Source organism: Cygnus atratus, chromosome 1 (assembly GCF_013377495.2).
Source record: "Cygnus atratus isolate AKBS03 ecotype Queensland, Australia chromosome 1, CAtr_DNAZoo_HiC_assembly, whole genome shotgun sequence".
Lineage (NCBI taxonomy): Eukaryota > Metazoa > Chordata > Aves > Anseriformes > Anatidae > Cygnus > Cygnus atratus.
In genome coordinates this window covers 199544909-199572875 of record NC_066362.1, presented here as the reverse complement: position 1 = coordinate 199572875, position 27967 = coordinate 199544909, and the positions used below count along the sequence as shown (strand labels likewise).

The window sequence follows — 27967 nt, the reverse complement described above, 5'->3', positions numbered from 1 at the left end:
CACGGGTGGCCCAAGGCCCTGTGTGAGCTGCCGGGTCAGACATTTGCACCGGGGACCCGCCTGAGGCGGCCGGGGCCCGCCCGCTCCAAGGCGCTGCGGGGCGGGCCAGCGGTGGGACTTCGGCCGGCGGGGCGGCCGCTGCGGGGCGAGGCGGGGAGCGGCTCCGGAGCGATGTGGACGGCCCTCGGCACCCTCTCGGAGCCCCCCGGTCCCAGGGCAGCCAGCGGCCGCTTCTGGGCTGCCACCCTGGGAGCAGCGGTGGGGCTCTTCCTCCTCGGGTTCCTCATCGGTACAGTGCGGACTCACCCGCCGCGGGTCGGGAGGCTCTCCCGGCCGTCCGCGGAGCTTCCAGCCGGGGGAGAGGGCTCGGTGCCGGGCTGAGGAGCGGCCGGATGGGAGGGAAGGTTTGGGAGGGCTTCCAGAGCCCGGGGGCTCCGTGCCCGAGGTGAATCCGTAGCCGGCCGAGCCGCCATCTGCCCAGCAGGAGCGGCTGTCTTCCGTCCAGAGTGCCTTTTTGGCTAGTTATTGTATAATTTCATTTTAAATACGGTAGTTAGGCAAGAGAAATGGTTTTTGTAGCGTGGGGTTGGTTGTAGTTGGGGTTGGTGGAAAGGTCCTGACTGAGTGGTGCCAGCCTGTTGCCTGCTCTGCTCCCCGCCGTGTCCCCGATGTGCCACCTGTGTAATGGCTGCTGCGTTTGCACTGAACACGTACAGTCCCCAGCTTAAAAACAGATGTCAAAAACTTCCTAGACAGGTGTTTCTCTCATCACTTACTCTGATAACGCCGCTACAGTAAGGGAACGATTCCAGAAAAAGAGCCAGAGAATGAAAAAATAGTTACAGGACATCTGTTCCTCACAAAGGGTCTCTGTTTCTGTGTGTTTTTGTAAAGCTGCTGCCTTTCAGAGGTGACTGACAGCGTGATGTTCTGGTGCTCAAGGAAGATAGATAGGATTCCTCAGCATCTACAGTAAAATGACTGTGATGAATAGATATAATACAGTATTTTATTCCCCTCAATATGTGCCTAGGTAATACATTGTCTCACTGTGGTGTGGGACTGCCACTGACATTACCAGGTTGTGGCTGCTTGACTGTGCTATGATAAAAAACAGCTGTAAAATATGCAGCGAAATACTTGTGGTGATACTGAAGAAAAATTATGTGTGTCATGAGGATATTGCTCTGGTGTTTTTACTGTTGTATTTTGCTGTGTTGTGTAGGCTGGTTTGCGAAACCTGTAGAAGAGAAGACATCTTCGAGTCCTCATGGGGAGGTGAAGGCGGCATTTATGGCTGAAATGAAGGCTGAAAACATCAAGCAGTTTCTTTTGTAAGCAGTGTGTAGGCTTATCGGTAAAAAGAAAAAAAACAAGCAGGAACCAGCTCATGGATATCACCAGACAGAGCATGGTGTACAGGTTTTATGGCCATAGGTTTAATCATGTTTTCCAGTGAGCTGAGTGCAGTCCATCTCAGCTCCTTCCAGTCTTATTTGTGTTGAGAACACCTGAGTTGTTGTCAGTAATCTCAATACTTAAAGTAATTAAAAATGGCCAAGTTCTTGTTCAGCCTTTGGTGAATGCTTGTACAGTGATGTAGAGGTTGACCCCTTCTCTTACATGTGGCCTGTTTCAGCCTACAGTAATGTTTACCTTACATTGTTTTTTATGGAAAAAATGTTTATTTTGAATTAGGCTGTATGACTAAACTTAAGTTGGGAGAGATTCAATGGAAAATAGTGGGCCACATCAACATAGAAGAAAATCATACAAGTATTTGAGTTTGCAGTTCTTCCTACAGATTAGAACTTCATACCTTATTGTTATTCTCCCTTCTGACCTTCTGACCAAATTTATATGTTAATCTAATTATCAATCATCATTCTGACCATGTATTCACTTTCATGAAGCAAGATAGGTTTCCAAGCTTTCACCCTCTGCACGGTGAATAGCTAGAACATTCATAGTAGATACAGGTTAGTCATCTAAGTACATTAAGCTGTTGATAATAAAACAAACACCTTTTAAGCTGTAGGGTCTTTTTAAGACCATGTTTTCCCCAATAATTTATTAATCTCATCTATCTTCTAGTAATTAAATTAGGTGATTTTAACACTGCTCTGTTTCTTTTATTACATCTTAAGAGCAAAGCTGTTCATTTGTTCCTGAAAATTCAAATAATGAAAGATGGCAATACAGATCTTTTAAAAATATGCAGTAGTTTAATTACTGTAATTAATTTCTTAATTTATGTAGTTAGGAAGCTTTACAAGGAAGTTGGTGCACTATTATTGGTTTATTGTAGGGATCTTGTAAACAGATTGTCTATTAGGGGACTGCAGTATTTGTTAAAATGAATGGTTTTAGGTGTAGACAATAGAACTGGGTGTGCTGTTTATTCCCAGCCTGATTAAATAGCAGAGTTCTTTCTTTCTGCAAAACCAAATTACTAGAAAAAAACATTTTCTGTTTATAGATTGTGGCAACCCCACACATTTCATTTTAAGTGCACTTGCCACAAACTTTTGCAAATAAGTTAGCTGGAAAGTACATTCTCTTTACTACATAATAGACACGTACTGGACTATACAAACATTGAACACCAAATACTTAAGATTTTTTTCAGTTGTCAACCTGTGTTTTGGCTTCTACAATGTCAACTGTTGCTAAAGAACTCTGTAAAAGGAACTTTCTGCCCTCAAAGCTCCCTGTCTCTATGCTAACAGTAAACATTGTATTGCATTTGCTGACATGCAGCCAGTTCTGTGGTGAAATACAGCAGATCCTTTGTCACTACTCAGAACTACCCGTGCAGGCAGTCAACAGCTTAGAACAGGAAATGAAGAAAAACACAATATTCAGTTAAATGGGAATATAATACAGGAGAATGTTATTGCATAACTCAAATTGTAATAAAAACCTGAGACTTAAATAGTCTTAAAGAAAACAGCCATTGGCTCTTTAAAAATAACCATGGTGTTGGTTCAGTATGTTATCCAGAAAACGGTGCCTTCACAGTACCAGGGACTTCTCTAGTATAGTGTTGATATGAGCTGTTGACATTATCAGAAGAACATGGCAGCATTTGGTACAAAAAGCAGAAGTGTATAGTTCTTTTGAAGTAAATGCTTTATTTGCTGGTTTTAGTAATGCTCACTGGAACGCAAGAAGGAAAATTTTTCCCAACCTTATACCTCTTTCTTATCCAAGAACCTGTTTCCTTCATCAACAGCAGCTGGTGCGACACGTGCTTCTGTGTCATGTTGGTGGCATGGTCATATGACAGGATGAGAACACGATGACAAACCTCATTCAGCTGGGAGATTCTTCTGCTCAGTTCACCACTGGGCCTGCTCAGTGATCTGAGCAAATTTTCTTTTTTCATGTAGTGGATTGCTCACCACTCATGGTATCTTTCACTGTTACTGAATCCAGATGTCTCTGAAGTCACAAGGTGCTGAGTTTTTCTGTTCCTTGTTTGTAAGCCACTGTGAACTCTTATTTGCCAACAAGACACGCTCAGAGTGAACTTTTAGATAAATCAGTATTTATGCCAAAATTAATTAAAATAGTGGAATCGAAGGAGAATATCCAGCTAATTAAATGCAGGGATCAGAGTAATTACGCACATTTCTAAATTGAATACCTGGAGGTAATTATACTTGATTCTTTTATCGCTTCACAAGGAAGGTCAGTCTCCTTCTGCACAGAAGTGTTTGGCCCAGGGTTGCCCAGAAGACAAGGAATAAACCAAGGACAAGACCCCCACAGCTGATGTCATTATGCCATTCTTGCTAAGCCACACTGCTAGCAAGATGTAAACACCTGTGACAAACTGAAACCCTTTGCTTCAAGTTATGTGTAAGATAAATAGATACATAATTTCAGAAGAGTCTGGGTCTTAATTTAGTTTCGGTGTGGTCTTATCTGGGGGTTTCTTTCCAGCTAGGCTAAAAAGGGTTTTGATTACGTTCTGCGATGCCTGATCCTGACCAATTGCTTCTTTTTCTCTAGCAATTTTACACAGCTTCCTCACCTCGCAGGAACAAAGGAGAATCTGCATCTGGCACAGCAAGTCCAAGCTGAGTGGAAGGCGTTTGGTTTGGATTCTGTTCAGTTGGTTCATTACGATGTCTTGCTCTCTTACCCTGATGAAACTAAGCCCAACTACATCTCAGTAATTGATGAGTATGGAAATGAGGTACAGAAAACATCTGTTTTAGCAACCAGGGAAAAAACACCTTCCTATACCTGGGAAGACTGGGAGGGAAAGCCATCCTCTGCTCTGTTCATGGTATTGCACCTGATCAAAAGCTCACGGAAATCAGTGGTTACGGTTTATTTATTTTTTTTCCCTAAATTTGTATCTTTATATCTTCAGCTGTATGCTAAGAATACTAATAATTATCCTACTTCATGCAGCATACTGACATACATGGATGAAAGGAGAATTATTTATTAGAATTACTTTATGTAATTCAATTGTTTTAAAATAGTTCTTTTATTAAGAAAGAGGAAATCGACCATGGTCAGCATCGTTATTTGTATTGATTCATTATACGGTATTGATGATTGTGCTAGATTCAGTTTCGTGAAGATTATAGAGTTTATGCCTTGAGACTGACAGAAATAAAATCAGTTCATTACAGAGCAGCTCTAGTGTTCATAGAAGCTCTGGGGATGAGCAGAATGCACGATTTTTTTTATTGTTATGATCTAACCTTCTGTTACGTGCTATATTGAGACCACTTTAGAGTAACCTTTGTTCATTTAAATGAGATTATCTGCAAAGAGTGGAGATGGGATTTGTGAGATCACACGTTGAACCTGCATATGGAAAGTGATGCCCAGTGCTTGTTAAAGTTTTGGTCACACCTCATTTTGAGTTATAAAACTAGTGTCCTTTAAATTGTAAATGTCTGTGAAATGTGCCTATGTAGACAGTACTTCTTCTTCATGTTGACTGTTTTTTGTTTCTTCTTTCCCAATAGATTTTCAACACATCATTATCAGAGCCTCCTCCGCCAGGGTATGAGGCTGTTACAGATGTGGTGCCACCCTACAGTGCATTTTCAGCCCAAGGAGTGCCTGAGGTAAAATAACATAGTAAAAGAAACAGAGATAACAGAAATAGGAAATGGAAATAGACAAAGATGGAATACTGTAACATAGTGTAGAGTAGCATTGAATGGAGTAGAGTAATCTGAAATTCCTGGATCTTAGGCTTTATTTGTTCAGAACCTGACATATCACCATTGGGAAAGATGAGCTAGCTGTGATGTCTGATTTTTTTTTCTCTAGTTGGAGTTAAAATTGGACTGTTCTGCCTTGTTCTGAAAAAATGTGGAAAGAAATCTTTAAAGTTGACAGCTGCTTTAAGCTTTTCCTGATTATTCTGTGAATACACACCATTGTTTTCCATTTTGGTGAACAAATAGGACTCTTATATTTATGTAGCCAGATGAAAAAAATGATTTTCAAAATCCTGCTTTCCAAAGGCTCACACACAGGTATAACTGTGCAAGTTTACGGTGAGCTTGAAAATGGCCTTTGCTAGCACTTCTAGCTGGTGGAAATAGTTGTTACTGTGATCTGAGCTTAACACTAATCCTTTCTATCTTGTACAGATGGTACCAGCTGACGAGCTTTCTTTTATATAGCTGGCCTGTGTAACAGGATTTTTCTATCCTGTGAACATTAGTGGATTCAATTAGTAATTTATAAGAATAGAAATTATTTTTTGTTTGCAGTATCTTTCCTGCCTATACATAGGATAATGTAGGTTGGCAGGGCCCTCTGGAGATCATCTGGTCCAAGCTCTGCTATAAAGTTGGATGTGACTTTGAAACCTGATAGCAATGCCTTTAGTCATCATACAGCCCAGTATTAAATTCTTATACTTTCTGAAGTTTGTTAATAAGCTGTGCAAGTCCAGAAGACAAAAGATATCCTGGATTCATTTGCCTCAGATACTCAAAGGAAGCTGGAGAACCAGACGGATAGACTCTCCTTTAGGATATGAGAGCTTTGAGCATTTCAAGAATTGCTGTGGGAATTTTGGAACGTAATATAAGGTCAAATTCATGGATTCTGACTTTGTATCTTCACATAATATCCCCAAAAAAAGACAGAATAACTTCACTGCTTTATTTGGTTTCTTGAGAGCTACGGTAATTGATGTGATATGAGAAATAGTAAAAACAAGTTTAAAAAGCTGCAGCTTCCTTCTTTGGAAAATGATTTTATTTTAATTAAATGTGAGAACATTGCTTCTGAAAGAAACAATACCTAAAAGACAGATTATCTTTTCAAAATACATTGCTTATGTTTCCCTTAATGCGTAGTACTTTGACAAAAGCTCCAGGTACCTAGCTAGTGCAGTTAGCAATAATGTTCTTTAGTGAGCACTTGTCTGCATCTATACTGCGAATAGCATAGGAGGGAGCATGTACATAGCTCAGCAGTGGGAATGCTCCATGGGTTTTGGGCTCTTCTGAGTTTTCCCAGATCTGTTTCTGTACTTTATGTCAAAAGCCATTCTATTAAACAGATCTAAGCTGTGGAGAGAGAGATTTGGAACTTGCCAAGTGCATTCATCAGTCTTAGGTTTTCTTTGTGCTCACAAATTTTGCAAACAATTCCTGCATAAAGGTCCAAATTCAATGAAGGGAGAAGGCTGTACAGTACCTGCGTGCCAGGGTAACTGCGGTCTTATGAGTAGGACACTTTCCTGGAAAGTGGGAGAAATGGATCAAAGTTCTTCATACTGAGAGACCAGGAGCTCAGCTCTCGTATTTTCTGAGCGAGTGCTCTAATCAGGGAGTTGTGGAAATACCATTGGGCACCATTACAGTTTCCTGCAGTTGCTCTTTAAAAATAAGTGGCAGTGACTGTGTTTTGAAGGTTAAATACTGCCACAGTAGGATAGTAGCTACTTGCCAGTTAGAGTGAGACCCCGCAGAGATGTAGAAATAGCTGCTACTCATTTCTGGTTCTCAGTAAATGGTAGATGGAATATATCCTGGTCTCAGATACAAATTGTCATAATGCATTTTTGTGCTGTGTGGTGTATTTCTGTTAGATCCCAATAAACAGTCAGAGGAAAAGAAATAAAAAAAACTTTGAGCAGAAGTGTCTTTTAATAGATTTTTTTAGCAAAAAACATACAAAGTGGTGAAGTCACATTCTTAAACAGCAGTATGAGTTTCTGTTCCTTCCTTCCTTTTTAAGTGACTGCAAAAGTACCCCCATCTAGGTAACGATGGTCACAGATAAGATGTGTGCTTGAGACCTCTAACTAAGCTGAAAGAGACCAGACAAGGCATTTCATGAGTCCACACTACATACTCATAGCTTGTATTTTGTAATATTTTTTAAGGGGAGGCTCTACAAACTTGAGGGATTTTATCACATTACTAGGAAATTAAATTGTTGCAGTGCTCCGTTGAGACATTGATACCATTGGTGTAGTTCTTAGTCCTTTTAATGAAAGTTAAAGATGAAGAATTTTCGGAAATGTTAAATGAATTTCTTTAGGGAAGCCTGATCTACTGTGCAATGTATCAAAGAATGACAGAATCTCCAAATAAGTACCTTTGAATGTAGTTTCAGAAATTGACAGAGATTAAACAATACAGTAGAAGTTCCAGGTGACTGACAATCAAAATAAATACGTTACACATGAATAAAGTATTCGTGACTGTGTTTCCAACATGTTATACAATAGTTGGTGTGTGATTCTAGTGCATAGGATGCAATTACTATTTACTGTGATGTCTGGATCCAAAATACCTCTGGCTGTCCAAGACTGCTTACAGCTTAAACAGACTATGAAGAGAAGTAGGGGCCATCCTCTGAGCGTTTAATCTCAGTTTCTGATTCAGTCATATATTATATTCTCCATAGAGGCTGAGGTCACACAGCTTTTGATGGTATGAGTCTATTAGGAGTCACTTACCTATCTAATTGTCTTAGGATCAAAGAAGAATTCATGCAAGAGCCTGTCGTGGAGCCCATTGTTCCCAGCTTATTCTCTTCCTAGATCACACCTTCCTGATACGTTCATTGACATTCTTGTTTCAAATTCTGCCCCTTTCTATCAGGGTGACTTAGTCTACGTGAATTACGGCCGCACAGAGGACTTCTTTAAGCTAGAACGTGAAATGGGAATTAACTGTACAGGAAAGATTGTTATTGCCAGATATGGGAAGATCTTCAGAGGAAATAAGGTAATGACTCTATGTAAGAGTGTTACTTGTGCTGTCCTTTGGTTGATTTCAAGAGACTGGAACTCGTTACTTAGGTCTTCTGGAGCCTTTAGTGCAACTGAGTTTTCCATAGAGGTGCATTCAAAGTTGATTCTTCATTAGGAAATACAAAATACTTATTTGATGTGTATATAATACATCTAAAGATAAATGTAATTAAGTTGGAAAATGTTAAATATTTTAGTATTTATCTGCATACTAAATTTTTTTCCAAAATGTAACTAATAAGCCTGCGTTATACACTCTGTGAACTAAACTGTTCTTTCGTATTGGTTCAGATATACTTTAAGATATCTGTGTTGTGGTTGTTGATAGTGGTTTCTGTACACTAGGCAGAGGCAGATCTACATGGAGGTTATTTTAAATTCTGTATTCATTAATTCCATGTCCCTATCACGTGAACATTTTTAAATTACAATTTTCTGCAGATTTCCACGGCCTGACAGGAAAGGACATAACCACGTGCATACTTCAGGTGCACACTCAAATTATTTCCTGAAAAGGGTTGTAAAGAGACAGTCTATTGTAAGCGTATTTGGCTCTTGTATGAAAAATAATTTGACCATAACTTGGGCAGGGCTATATTTTGAATTTCTTGATTACTTCAGTGTCAAACACTGAATCTCTTCATTGGAATGCCAAATCTTAATGAACACTGTTGACTGATCTTCTGCAAGCTTTAAGTGGATAACTTACTGCTTTACATATATGCCATTTTCACCAGTGAAAAGTGACATTTGACTCTTACTCTGGATCAGGTAATAATTTCGCTAAATTTTTAAAGGTTACCACTCTTCAAGATACTATCTGAATTGAAGAGACTAAAGAAGGTATCACTGTCTATGAATCATTTATTAAAATGAAATACAAAAACATCAGAATTACTAGTATCTAGAGGGAGGGGCAGTTGTTCTTTGGTTTGGAAGTGAAATGCCCTCATTGACACAAAAGAGTTGATACCTGATATCTATATATGTACAATAATAATACATATCTATATATGTATTTTCAGGAAATTTTATGATATGAGACAATTATGGGACCTTTACTTAGCCCAAGCTGTGTAAAAGGCCTTGAGCTATAATCACTGTAATTTTTAATACTTTCTTTTGCCCCTTGAACATTTGTGTCAAACTGTAAAGGTCTGGATAGGAACCAGAGATGTGCTTTGCAGGTGAGGAATGCTGAATTGGCAGGTGCCAAGGGAGTTATTCTGTATTCAGACCCTGCTGACTACTGTGCCCCAGGAGTAGATCCCTATCCAAACGGCTGGAACCTTCCAGGCGGCGGAGCCCAGCGTGGAAATGTGTTAAACCTGAATGGAGCTGGGGATCCTCTGACACCAGGCTATCCTGCGAAAGGTGAGATATCAGTACCCTGGACCATCAAGTACTTTCTAAACTGGTGCTGGAAGTTATTGTGGCACTAGAAATTCATCTGTTTTCTGTACAGTTGCAAAGAAAAAAGCTAGAGTTGGTGATCTTACAGATGAATCCCTGTCTGCCCCCTCAATAAGGGCTCCTGTGAATGCTGTAGGGTATAGGGAGGGGAGTACAGTGCTGTAGGGAGTATGAGGAAACTCCATTCTTTTCTATACCTTCTAGAGAAATGGTTTCTAAACGTCAATGGTTGTACACTGTGAAAACTAATACCCTGGTTTGTAGAAAAAAAACATCATTTGTATTTTAGCTGTGTCCAAACAAAACCCGGATCTCATTTTGTTCACAAAAATCAGCAAAACAGAATACTAGTAGCCTAGTATATAAAATTATGTCTACCTCTCTCTAGCAAATGCTTTAGTTCCCAGCTCAGTGTTCCAAGCATCAGGATATGGGGTCCCTTTTTGTTCTTGTAGTTTCTCTCTGGCTTTTTCTGAAGTTCCTTCAATGGAGAGAAACACTTCTATCCAAAACCATTTCAGTGCAAAAAAAAACCCCACTAACTAAGAAATAATTTTAAAATTTCCAGGCCGTTCTGAATGCATAATTGTAGATGCTGTGGGAGATTTTTTTTTTATTGTGTCTCTGAAAATGTGTTGATGAAGCATAAAGAAGGAAGTCACTGAGGAAATGTCAGCCCAACTTCTAGTGAATTGAAATGATTATCCCTGACTCTTATGTTAAGACTGTGCTGTAAACTGTACAGCCACCTTCTGGAAGTTATAAACATGGAAATACCTGTCTTCTGCTTTCAGAATACACCTACCGATTAGACAAAGCCAGTGGTGTAGGTCTCCCAAAAATTCCAGTTCATCCCATTGGCTATCATGATGCTGAGTCATTACTGCGGTAAGTATTTGGGAGACATGAGGAATTTTAAACAGACTGTTTAGTGAAAGTGTTAAGAGTATTTGAAAAGAAAGGGAAAAGACTTTTTCACTTCACTTCTACTATAGTTGTTTGTACTTAGGTTCTGTGTAGGAAGTGGACATTCTGTTACCTATTACTGTATATCATATACGTGCAAAGGGATTTAGAAAGGGTCCTTTGTAACACATCAAGTATGAACTGCAGTTATAACAATTAGCAATCAAGCATACTGAAGTTATAATATAACTCTCAGTTTGAGTAAAGGCAAGGATTTGTGGAGCTGCCATGGTACCTGCCTTGTGAAAAAGACCAAAAATAAAATCATTCATTTATCCAGGTAAATTCTTACCACGCATCTTTTATGGGACATTATCTGCACTTTGTTGTCAGTTCTATGAAGCTTTCTTTCATCTTTTGTATTATGTTGCATAAATATGAAATGATGCTAGCAAACCAATATAACAATACTGGAAAAAAGGGAGTGTCACAGGAGATTTAGCAGACATATATGTTTCACTACTTTATATAATAAGTATGCAAGTGACATGAAGACAGGCTCCCAGCTTTCCAGAGGATGGTATTAAAATTCATAATTATCTTACCAAACCAAATAAATTGAAAAAACTAAGATGCAATTGAGTTAGCAGGTGCAGCGTCGTCATTGTATATTCACCTTGGAACAAGAAAAGATGACTTGAACTCATTATATTTCTTCAATTTTAGACATCTTAAATCACATCAACTCTGTCTATGGTAACATACTAAAGAATGTCTAGAGGCAGGCACTGAAAGACAGCTGCCTGTCCTGTTAAACTGTTAGAATGGCCCAAATAACTCACTCCTGAATAAACTGTAAATGCAGTTCAAGACAGTAGAAAGATCCATGGGCTGTTTTCAAGAGGCAGTTTGCTTGCAAAACCCTTGCAAAAACCTTTCCAGGATAGCTGTAGACCGTTCCAAGCTGACCTCAATGTGCAGGAGAATTCCTCTATGTTATTTACTAGTATTAATGTAGCTAAAAATACAGATTAATCCCTGTGAAAGCTTATAGTACAAAATGTTTAAGACAGTGACCCATCACTGTGGTCTACATTTGTATGGGACTTAACAAAATTAGCAAAATGTGGTTCCTGGTTCCTCATTTGTCTTTGGTGTTCTTGTAAGATGACTATAACTAATACTTTTTTTTTTTTCATAATAGGAATATGGGAGGATCTGCACCACCACATAGTAGCTGGAAAGGAAATTTGAATGTGTCTTACAACGTTGGTCCTGGTTTCACATCAAATTATTCTACAAGGTCAGTTTTGTTTCATAAGGAACTTGTCTGAGATCAGAGAAATACAGGTAGAGAATTTGATGAAAAGTAGAATAGTTGGGGTTATTTGCATCATTCCTTTGATTCTGACCATTTTCTGGGACGAAATGCTCTCAGTGCAAAGCTGCAGCAGATTTTCATCTAATTGGGTGGATATGACCGAATTGCTTTAGTTTCAAGCTAATCTTGAGCCAGGTTCACTTGGAAAACATCTGGCTTTTCAAACAAACTATTTAATTAGAATGGTTAGTTTTTAGAGAACTGAATTTGTGTCTTTTAAATTCATGCGGGTCCAGCTTTTGATTTTACCAATTGCCGTATCTAAAGCATTATAAACTACATGCTAAGTTTTCCAGAAAGAAATGCTTTAAGTGCAATGTCATTTTTATTGCTTTAGATTTGTATTTAAACTGATTTAGTAATTACAGTTTAGGATTAAGTCCAGGTATTTCACTATTGGCTGCACTGTTTTGTTGACTTCAATATGAAACATTTGACCTTTTCTCTCTGTCTTAGTCAAACCATGTGAAAAATTCTTCCTGAAAAAAAAAAATTAAAAAAAGGCAACCCTTGAGGATGAGTTGTTGCACCTTCAACTGTGTTGTGGATAAACAAAGTCTCTGACACAGCTCAGGCTGTCTGATTTTTGTGGTGTCTGAGGTGTCACAGCAGTATGATCACATTGACTGTGTTGGAGTTGGTTCTGATTTATACCAACCTCTAGATTCGATTCAACTATTTACCTTTTTAATATTAGATGGTTTTCATTTTTCTCACTCTATCAAATTTAAGAACTAGCTCCTAGCTAAAAATAAAAAGAAAAAAGAATTTGGACCTCTTGAAATCGTTATCCATATAAATCCTACTGACATCACACATTTCAAGAGCCAAATGCTGTTTGTTCTCAATAGCACAAGTATAAATCTGAAAAAAAAAATTACACTGAAATATTTTCAGATTGACTTTGGTTTAACAGTGCGTAAATTTAGCTGAAATCCTTTCATTACACTTTATATTGTACAGTTTTTAAAGGTGTTGATGGTTTAATATCTAATCTGATGGATATTCTGTTTGGATTTTCTTCCCAATGCACTAGAAAGGTGAAAATGCACATTCATAGCAACAACAAAGTAACAAGGGTTTACAATGTGATTGGTACCATCAGAGGCACAGTGGAACCAGGTAAAATCGTTTGTCTTCAGTGTAATGTGAGTGTGCAATGACTTCTACTCACACTTCAGCATTAGGGGAAATGAGGAAGATAATTTTCTCTGAAATATTGGACCGTGTGATCCTTTGTGTTGAAATATTTACTGCAGCAGATTTCCTATGTCTTGGAGTATGTCAGCACTTTCACTATACATGCTGATTTTTCAAGGGGAAGTCATACCCTAGAAAGAAAAATTTTGCTTCAGGCAGGTAATTTTGCAACTGAAAGAATACTCTTAAGTGGATATTTTTCCCTACTAATGGAGAAACAGTATTATCAATCATATGAGTTCAAAAACAAATGAAAATGGGGTATAACAGTACAAGTCCGGAATGATTTTGCATTCCATCTGAACACATCATTTCCACCACTATTAATTTATTGCCTGTCTTACAGTCTCCTGTAGCCAGTGAGATCTTTACACTATAAAAAAACAGATATATAGACATCCCTAGAATGATAACAGCATTTCATCTGTAACTGCAGTACTTCTCTGTTGCCTGAAACAAAATTGTTAACCATATTGTGGTATCACGTAGATCTAGTCTGACTTAGATCATATTAATCACATTTCCATCATGATTGTAGGCATTCCTTTTTGTGATTGGTAATATATATACCCAGAGAAATACACACTTTAATGTTGTGAGTTGCCATGCTGTACAAAAATGATTAGTTGGTCAACTTCACCATGAAACACAGTATTGTAAAATGTGAAAAAAACGGTTCTGTCTTCAGAGGAAAGCCACAATATTTCTAATAGTAGAAGTAGCATTGTGGAATTTAGGAGATTTTATGTATATGGGATTGAATTACTGTGCTTGACAAGTTTTTTAACACTTGCTGAAAATGCAGAAAAATGTCTTTGGAGATTTAAAATGTCTTTTGCCTTTCCATTAAATGTATGATAAACTAGTAAGCTTTGTTACCTGATGCTTACACATTTACATGGAAAACTAAAAATTACTTCCAACTAACAGTGCTATGGATTTTTTTTTTCTTCTAAGTAGACTTCTGTATTTCTCTAGACAGATACGTTATCCTGGGAGGCCACCGTGACTCGTGGGTGTTTGGTGGTATTGATCCTCAGAGTGGAGCAGCTGTGGTTCATGAGATTGTGAGGAGCTTTGGAAAACTGAAAAAGGAAGGTAATTGTAATGAAAGACGAAAGCACACTAAAACCACAGCTGTCAACAGTGCCCATTGATATGGCTGGGATTGCAGCATGTGCTTAAAAGTAAATGTGTATCTCTCTGATCTCTCAGATAAGCACACTGCTCTGCATCTGTTAACTAGTTCCAGTTACAACCCATCAGTATTTCTGAATTATTTCTACTCAAGAGAAAATACATCTGAAAGAAAACAAAACACAGAGTGGAAGATGCGAGAATAAAATAAATGAGACGTTCAGATACAAGTGATTGCTGTGTATTTGATGCTGATCATACCGGATGTTTCAGTGGTCCTACAAAACTGATACCATGGTGGTCTTACCAACAACTTCAGCAGGGCAGCATTGGGAATCTTCTCATCGCTTGACTCTAGTTTGGAGAAAGACTCAAGAATGAATAAAGTCTGTGCAATGCAAAGAATGAGCTGTGCAAGCATAGTATAGGAGGTAATGGTTAAAAATACCTCAAGCATAGTTACATTACAATAGGAAAAGAATGTCAACTGTACCAAATTTCTGCTGTTGTCAGAGCAAATGCTGTTACCCTCCCTGACATCCCATGGAAATAAGCTTTGACACAACTCAAATACTGTGCTATAGGAACTTTCTTTGCCTACCCACTGTGCTTAAAACCTATTAGCATTCAGTTTTCTTCCCATTCCCTTGAAGTTATTGTATGTCAGGGGAATCAAGGGAAACTCTCCTTAGAGTGCAAGTTGAAAATAAATTAAAAAAAAAAAAAAAGTTGAAAGGTAACAAAGACTGAAAGGTTCTAGTAGCCTCAAACTTTGGGCAGAGACACAGAGGCAAGGCAATAGAGCCTGTGCCATTTGCCCTGGGTTTAAATGCAGAACTTCAAGAGAAAGATCTTTGCTTTGAAGGTTACAAGGAATTCTGTAGGTATTGAAATCTGGTATTTGGGAAACAGGTCAAAGAAATGCAGTAATAGATATGAAAATTTGCTAAACACACTTTTCTGAAAAAGTAGACATCATTTTAAAATGTGCACTAAGTTGAACTGAGCAAAAGAAAAGCTTTCTTTCAAGCATTTATGCACATGCACATTCTTTTTTCTTGTTCAGAGTTAAACTTTAGAAATTTTTGTTGAGAGAAGAGCAAGCATACATTTTTATCATCATATTGAAGCAATAGATTGCTAAAAAAAATTAGCAAGGCATTATTAGATTAGTAAGGAAGTTTTTAAAGTTCCTTAAACACACCTGTTTTTCCACAAATCGGGATGAAAGATGACACACACACACACCCCAAGTGACACAAGCTGTCTTTATTTCTGTAACACACTTTTCATGGTCTTTTATTGCAGGATGGAGGCCAAGGAGAACAGTGATATTTGCAAGCTGGGATGCAGAGGAATTTGGCTTGTTAGGATCGACAGAATGGGCTGAGGTAAACTGACAGCGTTAAAAGAGAGATTTTCACAGTGGCAGATCTTTGAGAAATCTGTGCCAGAAAGCAGCACTCCCTCTTTCCCTTGCTCTCTCTCTTTGTTGCACTTAGGAACTACCAGGGCTCATTGCAGTAGGTTATATGATGTCTTTCCCAGAAACAGCTGTTAGTTCTGGGGGTGGGAAAATCGTTCTGGGAGAAAAAGTTCATCAACATTTTCTTTCTCTTTTCCTCTTCATAGGAAAATGCCAAACTATTGCAAGCACGCGGAGTAGCTTATATCAATGCAGATTCCTCTATTGAAGGTATATTGTTTCGATTTGTGTTTTCTAGTAGTGGTGGTATATACAGGTGACCAGGAGGCAGTTTAACTTGGAGATCTTTGAAAGCTCCAACATGATAATGTTGTTGCCTTAGTCCAGGAGTAGATAACGAAAGAAACTGTCCCAGAATCATAAGGTATCCTTCAGGTATTCCTGTTGCTTCAGGGAAGATGTTCTTTACAGCAGCTGAACTAGTTGGGAAATCATGGGGAGGGACAAGTGTTGTGCCTCTGTCAGCAGTTTTATAGCAACTCTTGAGTCTGCATCCGCTCTCATAATGTATGTAATCAACATAGGGACATAGGAAAAGCTCTGAGAGTTGCTTCAAAAGGTGGGCTGTAATTCATCCTAATTAATACAAATGCATTAACTAGATCACAGGAGGAGAACCCTTATGCAGGGAGAATCAGCTTGTTCCTTGTAGCGTGTGTAACTCTCTAGTCCCTTTCTTAATAACAAATAATGGCACAAAGCTTCAGCTGAGTTGAACTTGCTTCTTCGTACAAATAATTTTTCCTATTTTTCAGGAAACTACACACTAAGAGTGGATTGCACACCACTGATGTACAGACTAGTGTACAGTGTGACCAAAGAGGTAATACTGCTTGAATTTTTTAGCCAGAATGTTCAGTACTCACTCACTGGCTGGGGCTCTGTGCATAAAATACGATGTCAGGTGTTGCTTTCTTTTCTAACTGCAGTCACCCTCTTTAAGTCAACAGCTTTTTTCCCAGGAGTGGCGAAGGGATTTCAAATGTATACCTTTAAATTATTGGCTATTCATGATTTTTTCTCTCTTCCTGTGAAAGTTCTCCTTCTGAGAACAGAGAAATAAAGAAATTCCATGAGCCAGGGAACAAGGACAAGCACAAACGTGGCTGCCCAGTCCAACAGCTCAGGTTCCCCTGGTAGTGGAAGAGTCTGTCTGTCTCCCTTTAGGCAGGGGAAGATGTTAGGGTTGCTAAAGTGTTGTTTGTAACATGATGTGACAGGTTGGGTCAATGTGCTCATCTTCCATGGATCCTGTTAGGTACTCATTGGCTCTGCCCATGATGCTCTCACACATATTTATGTGGTACATAAAATTAAAAGGTGGGGACCTTTCTCGGGAAGTAGCATCTCCATCTTATATGTAAGATGTTCCTTGCTTTGAGAGTGGGTCTTAGAGGCTGATACTAAGGGCTTTCTATTTGTTTCTTTTCTGTTCAGCTGCATCAAAGCATGAGCATTTATTTCATCTTCTGTGTGTTTTATATATATACATGTAATATGCATTTAACTGCTATATGTATTCTGTGAATTTACTGCATCTGTCGTCATCTGCTGTGTCTGCTTAACCCATCTGCCTTTTCCAAGGTCAATGCTTTGTTATCTCTTGGGAGCTGACATTAGTCTGCAATAAAAGTAAGGGAAGGGTAGTAACTCAGTATAATAATTTTCTGGCAATTGCAAGACAACAAATAAAATTTAACTGTTAAAATTAGATGCCCATTTCTGTCTAGAACTGCAGAAGAGCTGATCACCTGCAGTTGCCATGGTAACTTGTGCTAAATGCGGGTGTTCAGAACTGTCAGAAAATCAGGTCATTAGAGTCTCAGTTTGGACACCAAGAGCTATCATTAAAATGTTGACCTAAATACCAGTAAACATGGTTGCATAACCTTCCCAGAGCTGGGAAACAGCAACAAAGGCTGATGAATGCGTGTTACTACACTCGCTGGGTAGCTGATGTTTGAAGGGAATGCTAATCAGGAAGGAGGTCCTGTGTAACCCCATCCAAAATGAATCTGTAGCAAAAAGCATTAACGCTGTTCTGTAAACAATCAGCTCTGTGACCAGATAGCCCAATATGCTTTATTTTGACTGTTATTTTTGAGAAATTCTTAGAAACACATAAAAAATTAAATATAGTTATTGACAATTCTTAATAAAGACAGTAAAACCTTAACTTCCAATCAATAAAAAAGATAAATACACAGTGTTTATTTTGCTCAATAATCTGTGAAGTACTCTGAAAATAGCAATAGGAATGATCTTGATAATGATGATGACTTGTATAACTCTGTAGCACCTATGATGATAGAAGCACCTTCTACTGTACGCTTTGTCCTTCTAAGGTCACTACTGCATCCATGGAAATAATTTTTGTGAGATAAAACAAGGATGAAGCAATTTTGAGTTAACCCAAGACAGAATTGTTTGAAATTTCCTGCCAAACTGAAACAGGAAGTTTTTTTAATGATTTTTATGTTGAATATTTAGATTATATGACTGAAAATCTCATAAAGAAATACCAGAGTGTAAATATTGATTTGAAATGTTTTGCTTTTCTTCTGTTCTTTTTTCCATCTAAAAAGTTGCCTATTTTTAGCAAATAAATATTCCTTTGAAAAATGCTATTCATATAAAAGGTTAAAGTGAAAATGCAGAAGGGCTGAGGGACTTAAGAGTGTTACTTATTCATTTCCCTAGGCCATAGCCAAGTGATGGCAGGTTGTAGTTTTGTTGATTGGTAACATTTAAAATTGTACCCTTTGTCTTCTTTTACAATGCATATTTTCTAGATACCAAGTCCTGATGAGGGGTTTGAAGGAAAATCTCTCTATGAGAGCTGGTATAAAAAAAATCCATCAAGAGAATATAAAGAGGTTCCCAGGTCAGTGACAAAAGAAAATCAAAACTTTGCTGAAACGTATTGTAAAGTGTGGGTTTTTAAAAATATATATACACTTGAAAAACTGAGCACTTGTAAGAAAGAGTATTTTCAGCTGGTATAGATTTCAGAATTTTGTTGATTGCAGCTCGTACAGTGTTGTACAACATTTTTGTGAACGTGCTGTTGTAGCATGAACAAGAGTCTTCGTGTATGAAAAGTAAAATGTTGATTTAGTTTATAGAGATTTAGACAAGTAAGGGTGGTGTGCACAAGCCAGTGGCAGAAGTACAAGATGGTAACACAGACCTACCCTTGCACTTGTTTCGAGTCTCCTGGAAGGCCTCTGAGTTTGGCTGAGGAATATACCAGGCAGGTTCTTAACAACACTCTCCTTCAAAATTATCAGGGTTCCTTTACTGAATCTCGTGTATGGGGTTGTGCTGTAACCGTTCTGTTTTCTCTGAGCTTAGAGCCTGCGGTAGTGGAAGTTTAACAGGAGTTCATTGGGTCTTTCTTCTCAATGATTAAAGACAGTGAGTTAAATTCTCCCCTTGAGTGTTTGATTTCTCTCCAATGACTCTGTCCCTGTGAGAATACAGTTGTTGGTAGGAGGTACATGCAATGCTGGAGTCCAGGCAATTCACAGTGTATTGACAGAAGGAGCGTGCTAGGGAAGGACTGTGTAGTGACTGTGACTGGAGAATAAATAGCTATCACAGTACTTAGAAACAAACTAAAAAATATATTTTGGGTATTGTCACTCAAGGCGTTTTCCTCTTTCTTGTTAAAAGAATAAATAAATTGGGTTCTGGCAATGACTTTGAAGTCTTTTTTCAACGTCTTGGCATCGCTTCAGGCAGAGCACGTTACAGTAAAAACTGGGTAAGTCTGTGTCTTTGTAATTACATCTCCCATGTAACTGCCTGAATAATATCAACTGTGTAATTGAGCCATTCAGTCTGTCAGCTTTTTGGAGTCAGCTTAGTGTGTCAGAGTGTTCATTAGTGTGTTCATTACTAGAACTCTGTGCTACTACAACACAAATATTTAATAAATAGGAATGGTCAGCTTGGTGTCAATCAGACAAGAGCAGGAGACCTTTGTTTAGAGTAACTGGATGTGCTCAGAATTCCCTATGGCTGATGAAGGCATGAGTGGCTTCTGATGACTTGTGAATGAATTGGGATGGCTTACAAAGCTTTAAATTCAAAAATGGTTCATGTTTTGTGAAGAGTATAAGTTTGACTCTGGAGCATGCTGTAAAATGAGACCAACTGAGAAACATTCAAGGAACTATCTATTAAATGTGATCTTTTCCTCTGAAAAGACATAGCCAAAGACATAAACAGAAATGGCAGTTGAGATCCAAGCAATGAGAGGAACGGCAACCTTAACTTAATTTAGCCTACTAACAGTTATGTGTCTGTTATTAGCTACCTTCTTAAGGACCTATACCTGGTTAGTGTCTCTGAGTGACCATCTCATCATAGGTTGATGTCTAGGAGAGCCACCACTAAACAGTTCTTCTCATTTGATTGTATGTAGTGGCTACAGAGGATTCCAACCCTAATGATTCTATGATTCATGTGACCTGAACATTTAACTTTACAGTGCCTTGAATCCCACAGCAAAGGTTTCAAGCAAACCTAAAGTATCCACCACTGTCAGAAATTAATGGTTTTGTTTGGTTTTGTTTGTTTCAGAGTGTAGAAAAGTATAGCAGCTATCCAGTTTACCACAGTGTCTATGAGACCTATGAAATTGTGGAGAGGTTTTATGATCCCACTTTCAAGAATCATCTGACAGTAGCTCAGGTACGGGGAGGGCTGGTGTTTGAGTTGGCCAACTCTGTTGTGCTTCCTTTTGACTGCAGAGATTACGCATCAGCTGTGAGCAACTATGCTCATATCATCTATAATATGTCAAGAAATCATGAAGAGCAACTGGCAACATACAACGTATCCTTTGGTACGTACAGTCTGTAATCACATTCCTCTGTTAGTGCTAGCAGTGCCTTATCTTAATGTATAAGCCTTGGTCAGGACTTGGTATTTGCCTTGTGACGTACAAATGGTAAATAGTACAAGAGCCACACCCTAAAATAATTTGAAATGTGACTGTTTTTTCCAATAGTGTGCCATTGCCCTACCATGTAGAGCTAACAGTTCCCATCACGTGTTCTTTTACCTGTGCATGGTTCATCAGTGTTGCTGGCAAGATACCTTTGTCGTGGTCCCTACAAAAATACTGCTTTGTGGCTTATAGTGCTGAACAATTCTGTGTTCAATGGTGATCGTAGGATACTTGTGATTAGAAGGGGTCTCAGGAGGTCTCTAGGTCAACCTGTCCAAGGCAGGGTCAGCTCTGGGATCAGACTAGGTTGCTCAGAGCTTTGTCCTGTCTGGTTTTGAAGACCTCTAAGGACAGAGACTGCACAACCTCCCTGGACAACAGTGCTTGCATGTGCTTAGGGTGAAAAAGTTTCTCCTTATATCCAGTCAGAACCTCTGTTACCTGAGTTTATGGGCACATGATGGCAACTTTAAGCATCATGAGTAGTTTGAGGGTTTGTTCAGGCAGGAGTGGTTCATCCCCATGCTACGGTAGGGATCTTGTGCTGGCACATGGAATTTTGTTTCAGGTAGGAGAGATTCACAATGCATCTGCTGGCTGAGAAGCATTCATTTTATGGGCAACATTATACACTGTTCTGTTTAGGACTGGACTTCTAACAACATATAGTAGATGTGCCTATGCACGCTCACTTTCTTTCTCTCTCTCCCTCCCTCCTTCCCTCACACTCACTCAAAACTCCTTTTGTATGGCAGGACGTAACAGTAAAGCACAGGTTGTTGGGCTCTATAAAACTGCACAGCTACCTGAACAGTCTGGTTCTGGCAATCCATGCTCTAGTTTTTGGTACTTCTGTACATTCTTCAAGTATCAAATATTAAACAGTGTTCACAAAAATACTGATTTCTATTGTCTCCAAGGCAAGTTTTCACACAGAATTACATAGTTTTTAATGTAGGAATATGGGGTTACTTGATTTTTGTTCAGTGAAAATGATCAGATCACGATCACAGTGAAAGATAAGCAGTTTTAATTTGAAGAATTTGATTTGTTAAATGGTTCCTTCAGAATTTAAAGTTAAATGCTTCCTTTTTGCTCCCACCAGATGCTCTGTTTTCAGCTGTGAAGAATTTTACAGAAGTGGCTGCTAACTTTCATGACAGACTGCAGCACGTAGATATCAATAAGTAAGTTTTTTCTTCCAGCCAAATCTATGTAGTCCTCTGGGCTAAGAGGGCATTGTCTTCACTTGCATTTAGTCCCTTGAATAACCTTGAAGTCCTTATGGATTCTTGTCTTTAAGGATCTCGTTACTCTAGGAAACAAACTATAGAACTGTTGAACTAGTGAACATCAGAGGCACTGCAGAGCCTGGGAATCTAGCTATTTTAGCTTTGAAAAGTGTCCAGGCTAATGAGTGTCAATTCTGCTCAGGAGCAGCACCAGGATGTGACAAGACTATTGGTTAGCATGAGCAGAGCCAGCTCAGGTGTGTCACTTCCTCCAAGTACAGACACATCCTAGGACTGTGTTACTGGATTATCATTAAATAACTAAGGATGACTTGTAGTCTTCATTTGCCAGCACTCTAGTTTTCAAGTTACTGATACTACTTAATGAAAAAAACCAAACATCTGTACCATGCTTGTAGTCATGGCAAGCTTTTTGACAGGTTTTCCAAAAATTCTGTATAGCACTTATGCCATAATTTGCACTTGAATTAATTCATTCTTTGTAGGCCACGCCCAGAATTAGAAACTGTGCTTCCTTCTGTATATACATATGTGTACGTTGCATTTATTGGGAAGAATCTAATTTAGCTGTATGCTTGCCCTTATGGACGACAAAATGAGAATAAAAGCCATCCTTTTAATGGCAGCAACTTTCAAGATAAGTAAATTAACAGTTATCTCATATGCAAAATACTACATTTACGGCATATGGTACATATGATATTTATGTGAGCTTTATATTTTTTGTAGAGCATTTACACTTCATCATGTTACTAGAAAAACACTAATTTGGATGAGCAGAAAAATTGTCTTTTAAGTTAGAACACAGTTTTCTGTTTTATGCTCCATTTACAAATCATAACTTCCGTCCCTACTATGTCAGATCTTTTCTGTTTTATTGTGATTTTGTAACTTCTGTCAGTTATCACAGCTTACATACTTATTTACCATGTAAATCTCAATTTGTTTTTCTGAATCACAAAAGTGTATCAATAAACATAGTAGAAGTTTCAAAATACATATAAGAAAACACTTCACTGTTAACCTTTGTGATCCAGTGTGGAAAATAACATGTCCTGCAGAATTCTACAGCACATTAGCAGTTGATAAAGTTCAGTTCAAAATAATTTCATTGATGGAGGGCCTAAAGCTAAGCATTAATTCAGCTAACCTGATTCAGTTTCCATTTACACCCATGTAAACTTGAAGCATTTTCATTCACAGTAGTAGAATTACTCCAGACTTACAGTGATATAAATTTTACCACTTTTTCTTGGTGAGTGCTTTTCACAGAATCATCTAGGTTGGAAGAGACCTCCAAGATCATCTAGTCCAACCTCTGACCTAACACTAACAAGTCCTCCACTAAACCATATCACTGAGCTCTAAATCTGAACGTCTTTTAAAGACCTCCAGGGATGGTGCCTGAGCCACTTCCCTGGGCAGCCCATTCCAATGCCTAACAACCCTTTCAGTAAAGAAGTTCTTCCTAATATCCAACCTAAACCTCCCCTGGCGCAACTTTCGCCCATTCCCCCTCGTCCTGTCACCAGGCACGTGGGAGAATAGACCAATCCCCACCTCGCTACAGCCTCCTTTAATGTACCTATAGAGAGCGATAAGGTCGCCCCTGAGCCTCCTCTTCTCCAGGCTGAACAACCCCAGCTCCCTCAGCCGCTCCTCGTAAGACTTGTTCTCCAGACCCCTCATCAGCTTCGTCGCCCTTCTCTGGACTCTCTCGAGCACCTCTATGTCCTTCTTGTAGCGAGGGGCCCAAAACTGAACACGGTACTCGAGGTGCGGCCTCACCAGAGCCGAGTCCAGGGGGACAATCACTTCCCTAGCCCTGCTGGCCACACTGTGTCTTATGCAAGCCTACAGTAAGTTACTTCAGATGTAAACTACCAAACCCACGTATAGTCAGTATATTCTTCTTCACAGTTCTTGTATTAAGCATCAGTAGTATGCCCAGAGCTATTCAAAGCACACAGAACCAGATGGTCTCTGCTGAAGGGAATTTACAATCTGCTATCAGGCAAACACAGTTCTTGGATGACTCAAAAGATGATTCTAACATCACAAGTTTCCTGTTTCTCAGATGTTGTAGTTTTACATATAGAAATAAATGTGATTTAATTGAAGTAATTTGCTGCTCGCTGGCTTTGTAGAAAATGGGGTTTTGTACAAAAGAAGAGAATGGTTTGTCCAAGCATCCTAATGAAAAGGAAGTACAGGAATAAAGTGCAGCATGAGAGAAAATACCTGAAAGGCTTTCTTCTTTTACCGTATTTCTTGGCCTTTAAGAAAAGCTTTAAGAGACTTTCATGTTATAAGCCAGGCTGTCTCACAGTATAGAGCAGCATAATTCTCTTGTGCAGGTTAGCTGTCATGCTCTGTCTGCTGTGGGCTACACTTGAAATTCAGCATTGTAGATGTACTGTCCTTCATAAATCCACAGCTGTATCCATTATGGCACAGAAGGAAAGTGGGCCAAACACTCTGTAGCTAACGTGTTCTTCTCTTGTTTTGCTTTTAGCCTACTTGCTGTCAGATCATTAAATGATCAGCTCATGTTTCTAGAAAGGGCTTTCATCGATCCACTTGGATTACCTGGAAGGCCATTTTATAGGTAAGAAAAGCTTATTTTTTACATTATGGCTGAAGAACTGTATGAAAATTCCTTTATGATTTATAGGTCTCTAGATGGAATTGTAATGGTTTTATTCAACGTAGTAAAATTAGACTAAATAGGACAAATAAGATTGAAAAGCAAAAACAACGTTGGGGAAAACTTCAGTGAGATACTCTGTACAGAGTAGGAGTCCTATTTTAAGCCTATTCTGATCAGTAAACCCATTTCCATTGATTTCAGTGGGCTTCTAAACAGATCAAAAAGTTCATCTGTTGTCTCAGTTCAAGTCATTTCACTGGTAAAGGAAGTTGGGATTCAAAGTGAAATAAGGTATACCTGAAACATCTAAAATTTGACTTGCCATAGCAGAACAGCCATGCTAGAAAATACACTGTAGAGGGCAGTACTCCAACAGCCGTGAAGTGAATTCAGTAGTTCTCTCTTCCAGTTCAAGAAATAAATCTTGTTTGAGAGGCAGAATAGTTGAGTCAAGCCTAGCTTTTTGGTCATTCCTACCACTCTGTATTCAGATCAGTCATCTTTCTACTAAAAAGTTCCACTAAAAATTAAGTGTAGAAAGAGAATGTAAGATCTACAGTCCTTATATCTCTCACGACTTCTGGTTAAAAATCTGTTGAGAACAGTCAAAAGCCTTAAAGCATGCCTGTATCTGTCAAAGACTGTGTACATCTGTGAGAAAAGGTGCTGGCTTGCTTATTATTATTTTTTAATCTTTCCCTTTCATCTAAAAAAAAGGAAAGAAGAATGCTTTAGTCAACTCTATCTCAAGTCTTAGCTACAAAGTTCTTGTATTCACATGGAATAATGTAGCTCATTTTATTTTCTTGCTTAACAGACTATAGGCACTATTGCTGCAATGATACTATTTATTTACCCCTTCAGTGTCAAAAATTTTAGATTTGTATAGAAAATAATATTTTATTTTCCTAATACACTATATTATTGTGTTTTGCTTTTTTTTCCCCTCAACTTCCCTATAGACATGTTATCTTCGCTCCAAGCAGCCATAACAAGTATGCAGGAGAATCATTCCCAGGGATCTATGATGCCATGTTTGACATTAAAAACAAACCCGATCAACGTGAAGCCTGGGAAGAAGTGAAGAGGCAAATTTCCATTGCTGCCTTCACTGTACAGGCAGCAGCAGGAACACTGAAGGAAGTAGCTTAAATATCAACAACGTAATCATCAACGAAGACTACAGATAACAGCTTGCAGAAGACTCAAAACAGGAACTTCTAAAACACTAAGAGGATTATTAGAAAGAACACAAAACCCAGATAGTCTTGTTCTTTGCAAATAATATAACCAAGTGCAATGCATTTAGCAGTGTTAAGGTAAAGTAATCCATTCTGAGAGCTCGGGCTGTAGATAACTTCTGAAGTGAGAGTCTACATTAAAAAAACACACTATTTTTCTCTGTTTCATATTTCAAGAATTGATAACCACTGGATTTATTTTCAGAGCTGTGAATTTTGCCTGCTTGATTAATTTCTATAGTAATCCTCACAGTGCATTAGGAAAACAAAAGACATTTCATGTTTTTATCAGTTTCTATCTTTGTTGTCGACTTTCTATTTTTTACCTTGGAATTGCATAACATATACAAGATAACCTTTTCAGCTCTCCTTTTACGTGAAGATTCACATATGAAGATGGGAAAACTGTCACATGCTGCGTGAGGAATATATCATGATCTTAACAAGTTCAGGGCTGCCAGCCCAAAATACTCATCCATGATCCTCTTTATATGCAGAGTCTTTCAGGTGTTTGCAAATAGAGTTGAGCAAGAAACCTTCTAGTCACCAGAGTGAAAACAAGGCAAAGCATCTTGTCAGACTATTATGATCTCACAAAACATGTCTTTCAAGATGAAGACTTATTTTTATTCTCTTATCCCAAACGTACTTGTGCTAATTCTTGGCCATAACAAGGCATTTTTAATATGAAAACAATTAGCAAGGAAAATTCAGTATGTCCTTAATTTGAAAGGATACCAAATTATTAACATCTTCATGGAATCTGTATTTCTGATTTTGGCATGCAGCTTACTCTTACAACAAACTGCTCAAAAGAGTACAATGGGACAATGTCGTCAGACAGAAGACTCAGAAAATCAGGTCAATTCATCTGACAGTCTGCCACTGGAGGATTTAATAAGCTCTTGCATGGCAAATATTTTTGTGTAATATAATTTGCCATTTCAGCTCAGACTTCCACCATTTCTTAGAAGACTGAGCCATGATCTGGTGGATTTCAGTGTTGTGATAGATTTGGGATTTTCCATAAAACCCTAATTTATTCATAGATATTTCTGACCTAACCACAGCATGGGTTCATTTAATTAGGGGTCTTTTTGGCAATAGCTGGCAGGTAATATACAATGGCAGGGCCTAGGACCTCACAAAATATTAAGCTACATATATATGTATAAAAATATGTATCTGTGGTTTGTTCCCTAAGCACTACAGATAATAGGACATAGGGACAGAAGCTCTCTTCAAACTCCGTGCCTCAGAACAGAGCAAAGGTACAGGTTGGCTGGTGCAGAGTGTCATGGATAAGATTTAAACTGTCTAAAGAATCACTGCTGAAGTCAGTACCAAAAATGGTTTATTGAAATAAAATACTGTAAAAATGAGGCTTAACAAAGTCCAATGGCAAGGTTCAACTTACTCCTTACTGCACAGAGGATAATAGTAAAGATTCAAATTTACCAATACAAGAACTTAATGCCCTGTGATACAAGTTATGCACAGTATCGGTCACTTACCAAAGATGTGCAGCTGTTAAGGTGTTTCTCAGCCTTGAGGAGTAAGCATCCTTGAGAGGCATCCCAATTCAAGGGGGGATCACTGTCATGCAGACAGCTGGGAGCTGTCATGCAGGGAGAGCTCAAAGCAGCTCCTTCAGACTGTCGCATTATGGAATAAAGTTGTTGGCTTGTACTCAGATTGTGAAAGATGGAAAAGGTAAGCATGAGTCCTTGTACCCACAACTTCTTTTATTCCATGATAATTAGTCTTGGAAGAACCTCCTGCTATTCATGTGTTAGTTGCATGATTGATATCCTCGTTTCCAAGCTCATCATAATGTGCTCATCAAAGCACACCATATCACCTGTTCCTGTGCGGGTTTTCCAAGAACAGGGAGGAATTAGAGAAGTTTATGGCCTGGCCAGGGTCTAGGCCTTTACTTCCTTCAGAGCCTAAAACAAACTACCACTAGTTTGGTCAAGGAGTTGAGGGCATCCTTCACACAGAGAGGGGAGGTGCGCAGAAGGGTGGTTGTAACACAGTGTTTGACATGATGTTTTGGTAAGTTGGGGTTCAAACTGTCCAGTGC

General features: G+C 38.7%; 2 protein-coding genes across 3 annotated transcripts in view; one reads left to right on the top strand and one right to left on the bottom strand.

The window, feature by feature from the left end:
* CTSC (cathepsin C) overlaps positions 1–27967 on the bottom strand; it is a 770970-nt gene that overhangs the window by 666386 nt on the left and 76617 nt on the right. The window lies entirely within an intron of this gene.
* Positions 118–27268, top strand: LOC118245982 (glutamate carboxypeptidase 2-like). 2 transcript variants are annotated; one of them, XM_035542678.2, is made up of 19 exons: positions 118–289; positions 1226–1334; positions 4018–4204; positions 4995–5096; positions 8106–8231; positions 9445–9631; positions 10465–10558; positions 11781–11879; positions 12994–13079; positions 14136–14255; positions 15603–15685; positions 15927–15990; positions 16536–16603; positions 18573–18664; positions 19456–19546; positions 20368–20632; positions 21843–21924; positions 24506–24598; positions 25603–27268. In XM_035542678.2, exons 1-19 carry the CDS (start codon positions 172–174, stop codon positions 25790–25792), a joined length of 2256 nt encoding a protein of 751 aa, XP_035398571.1. In that variant the 5' UTR covers positions 118–171; the 3' UTR covers positions 25793–27268. The 2 variants fall into 2 exon arrangements, with proteins under 2 accessions (XP_035398571.1, XP_035398572.1); XM_035542679.2 differs by having other exon boundaries at positions 149–258.

Excerpts from the sequence above, each read along its gene's own strand:
- LOC118245982 (XM_035542678.2), top strand. The coding sequence starts at position 172 with ATGTGGACGGCCCTCGGCACCCTCTCGGAGCCCCCCGGTCCCAGGGCA. Across the intron at positions 9,632-10,464 it reads ACCAGGCTATCCTGCGAAAG|AATACACCTACCGATTAGAC; the intron begins GTGAGATATCAG and ends TTCTGCTTTCAG. Across the intron at positions 11,880-12,993 it reads ACATCAAATTATTCTACAAG|AAAGGTGAAAATGCACATTC; the intron begins GTCAGTTTTGTT and ends CCAATGCACTAG.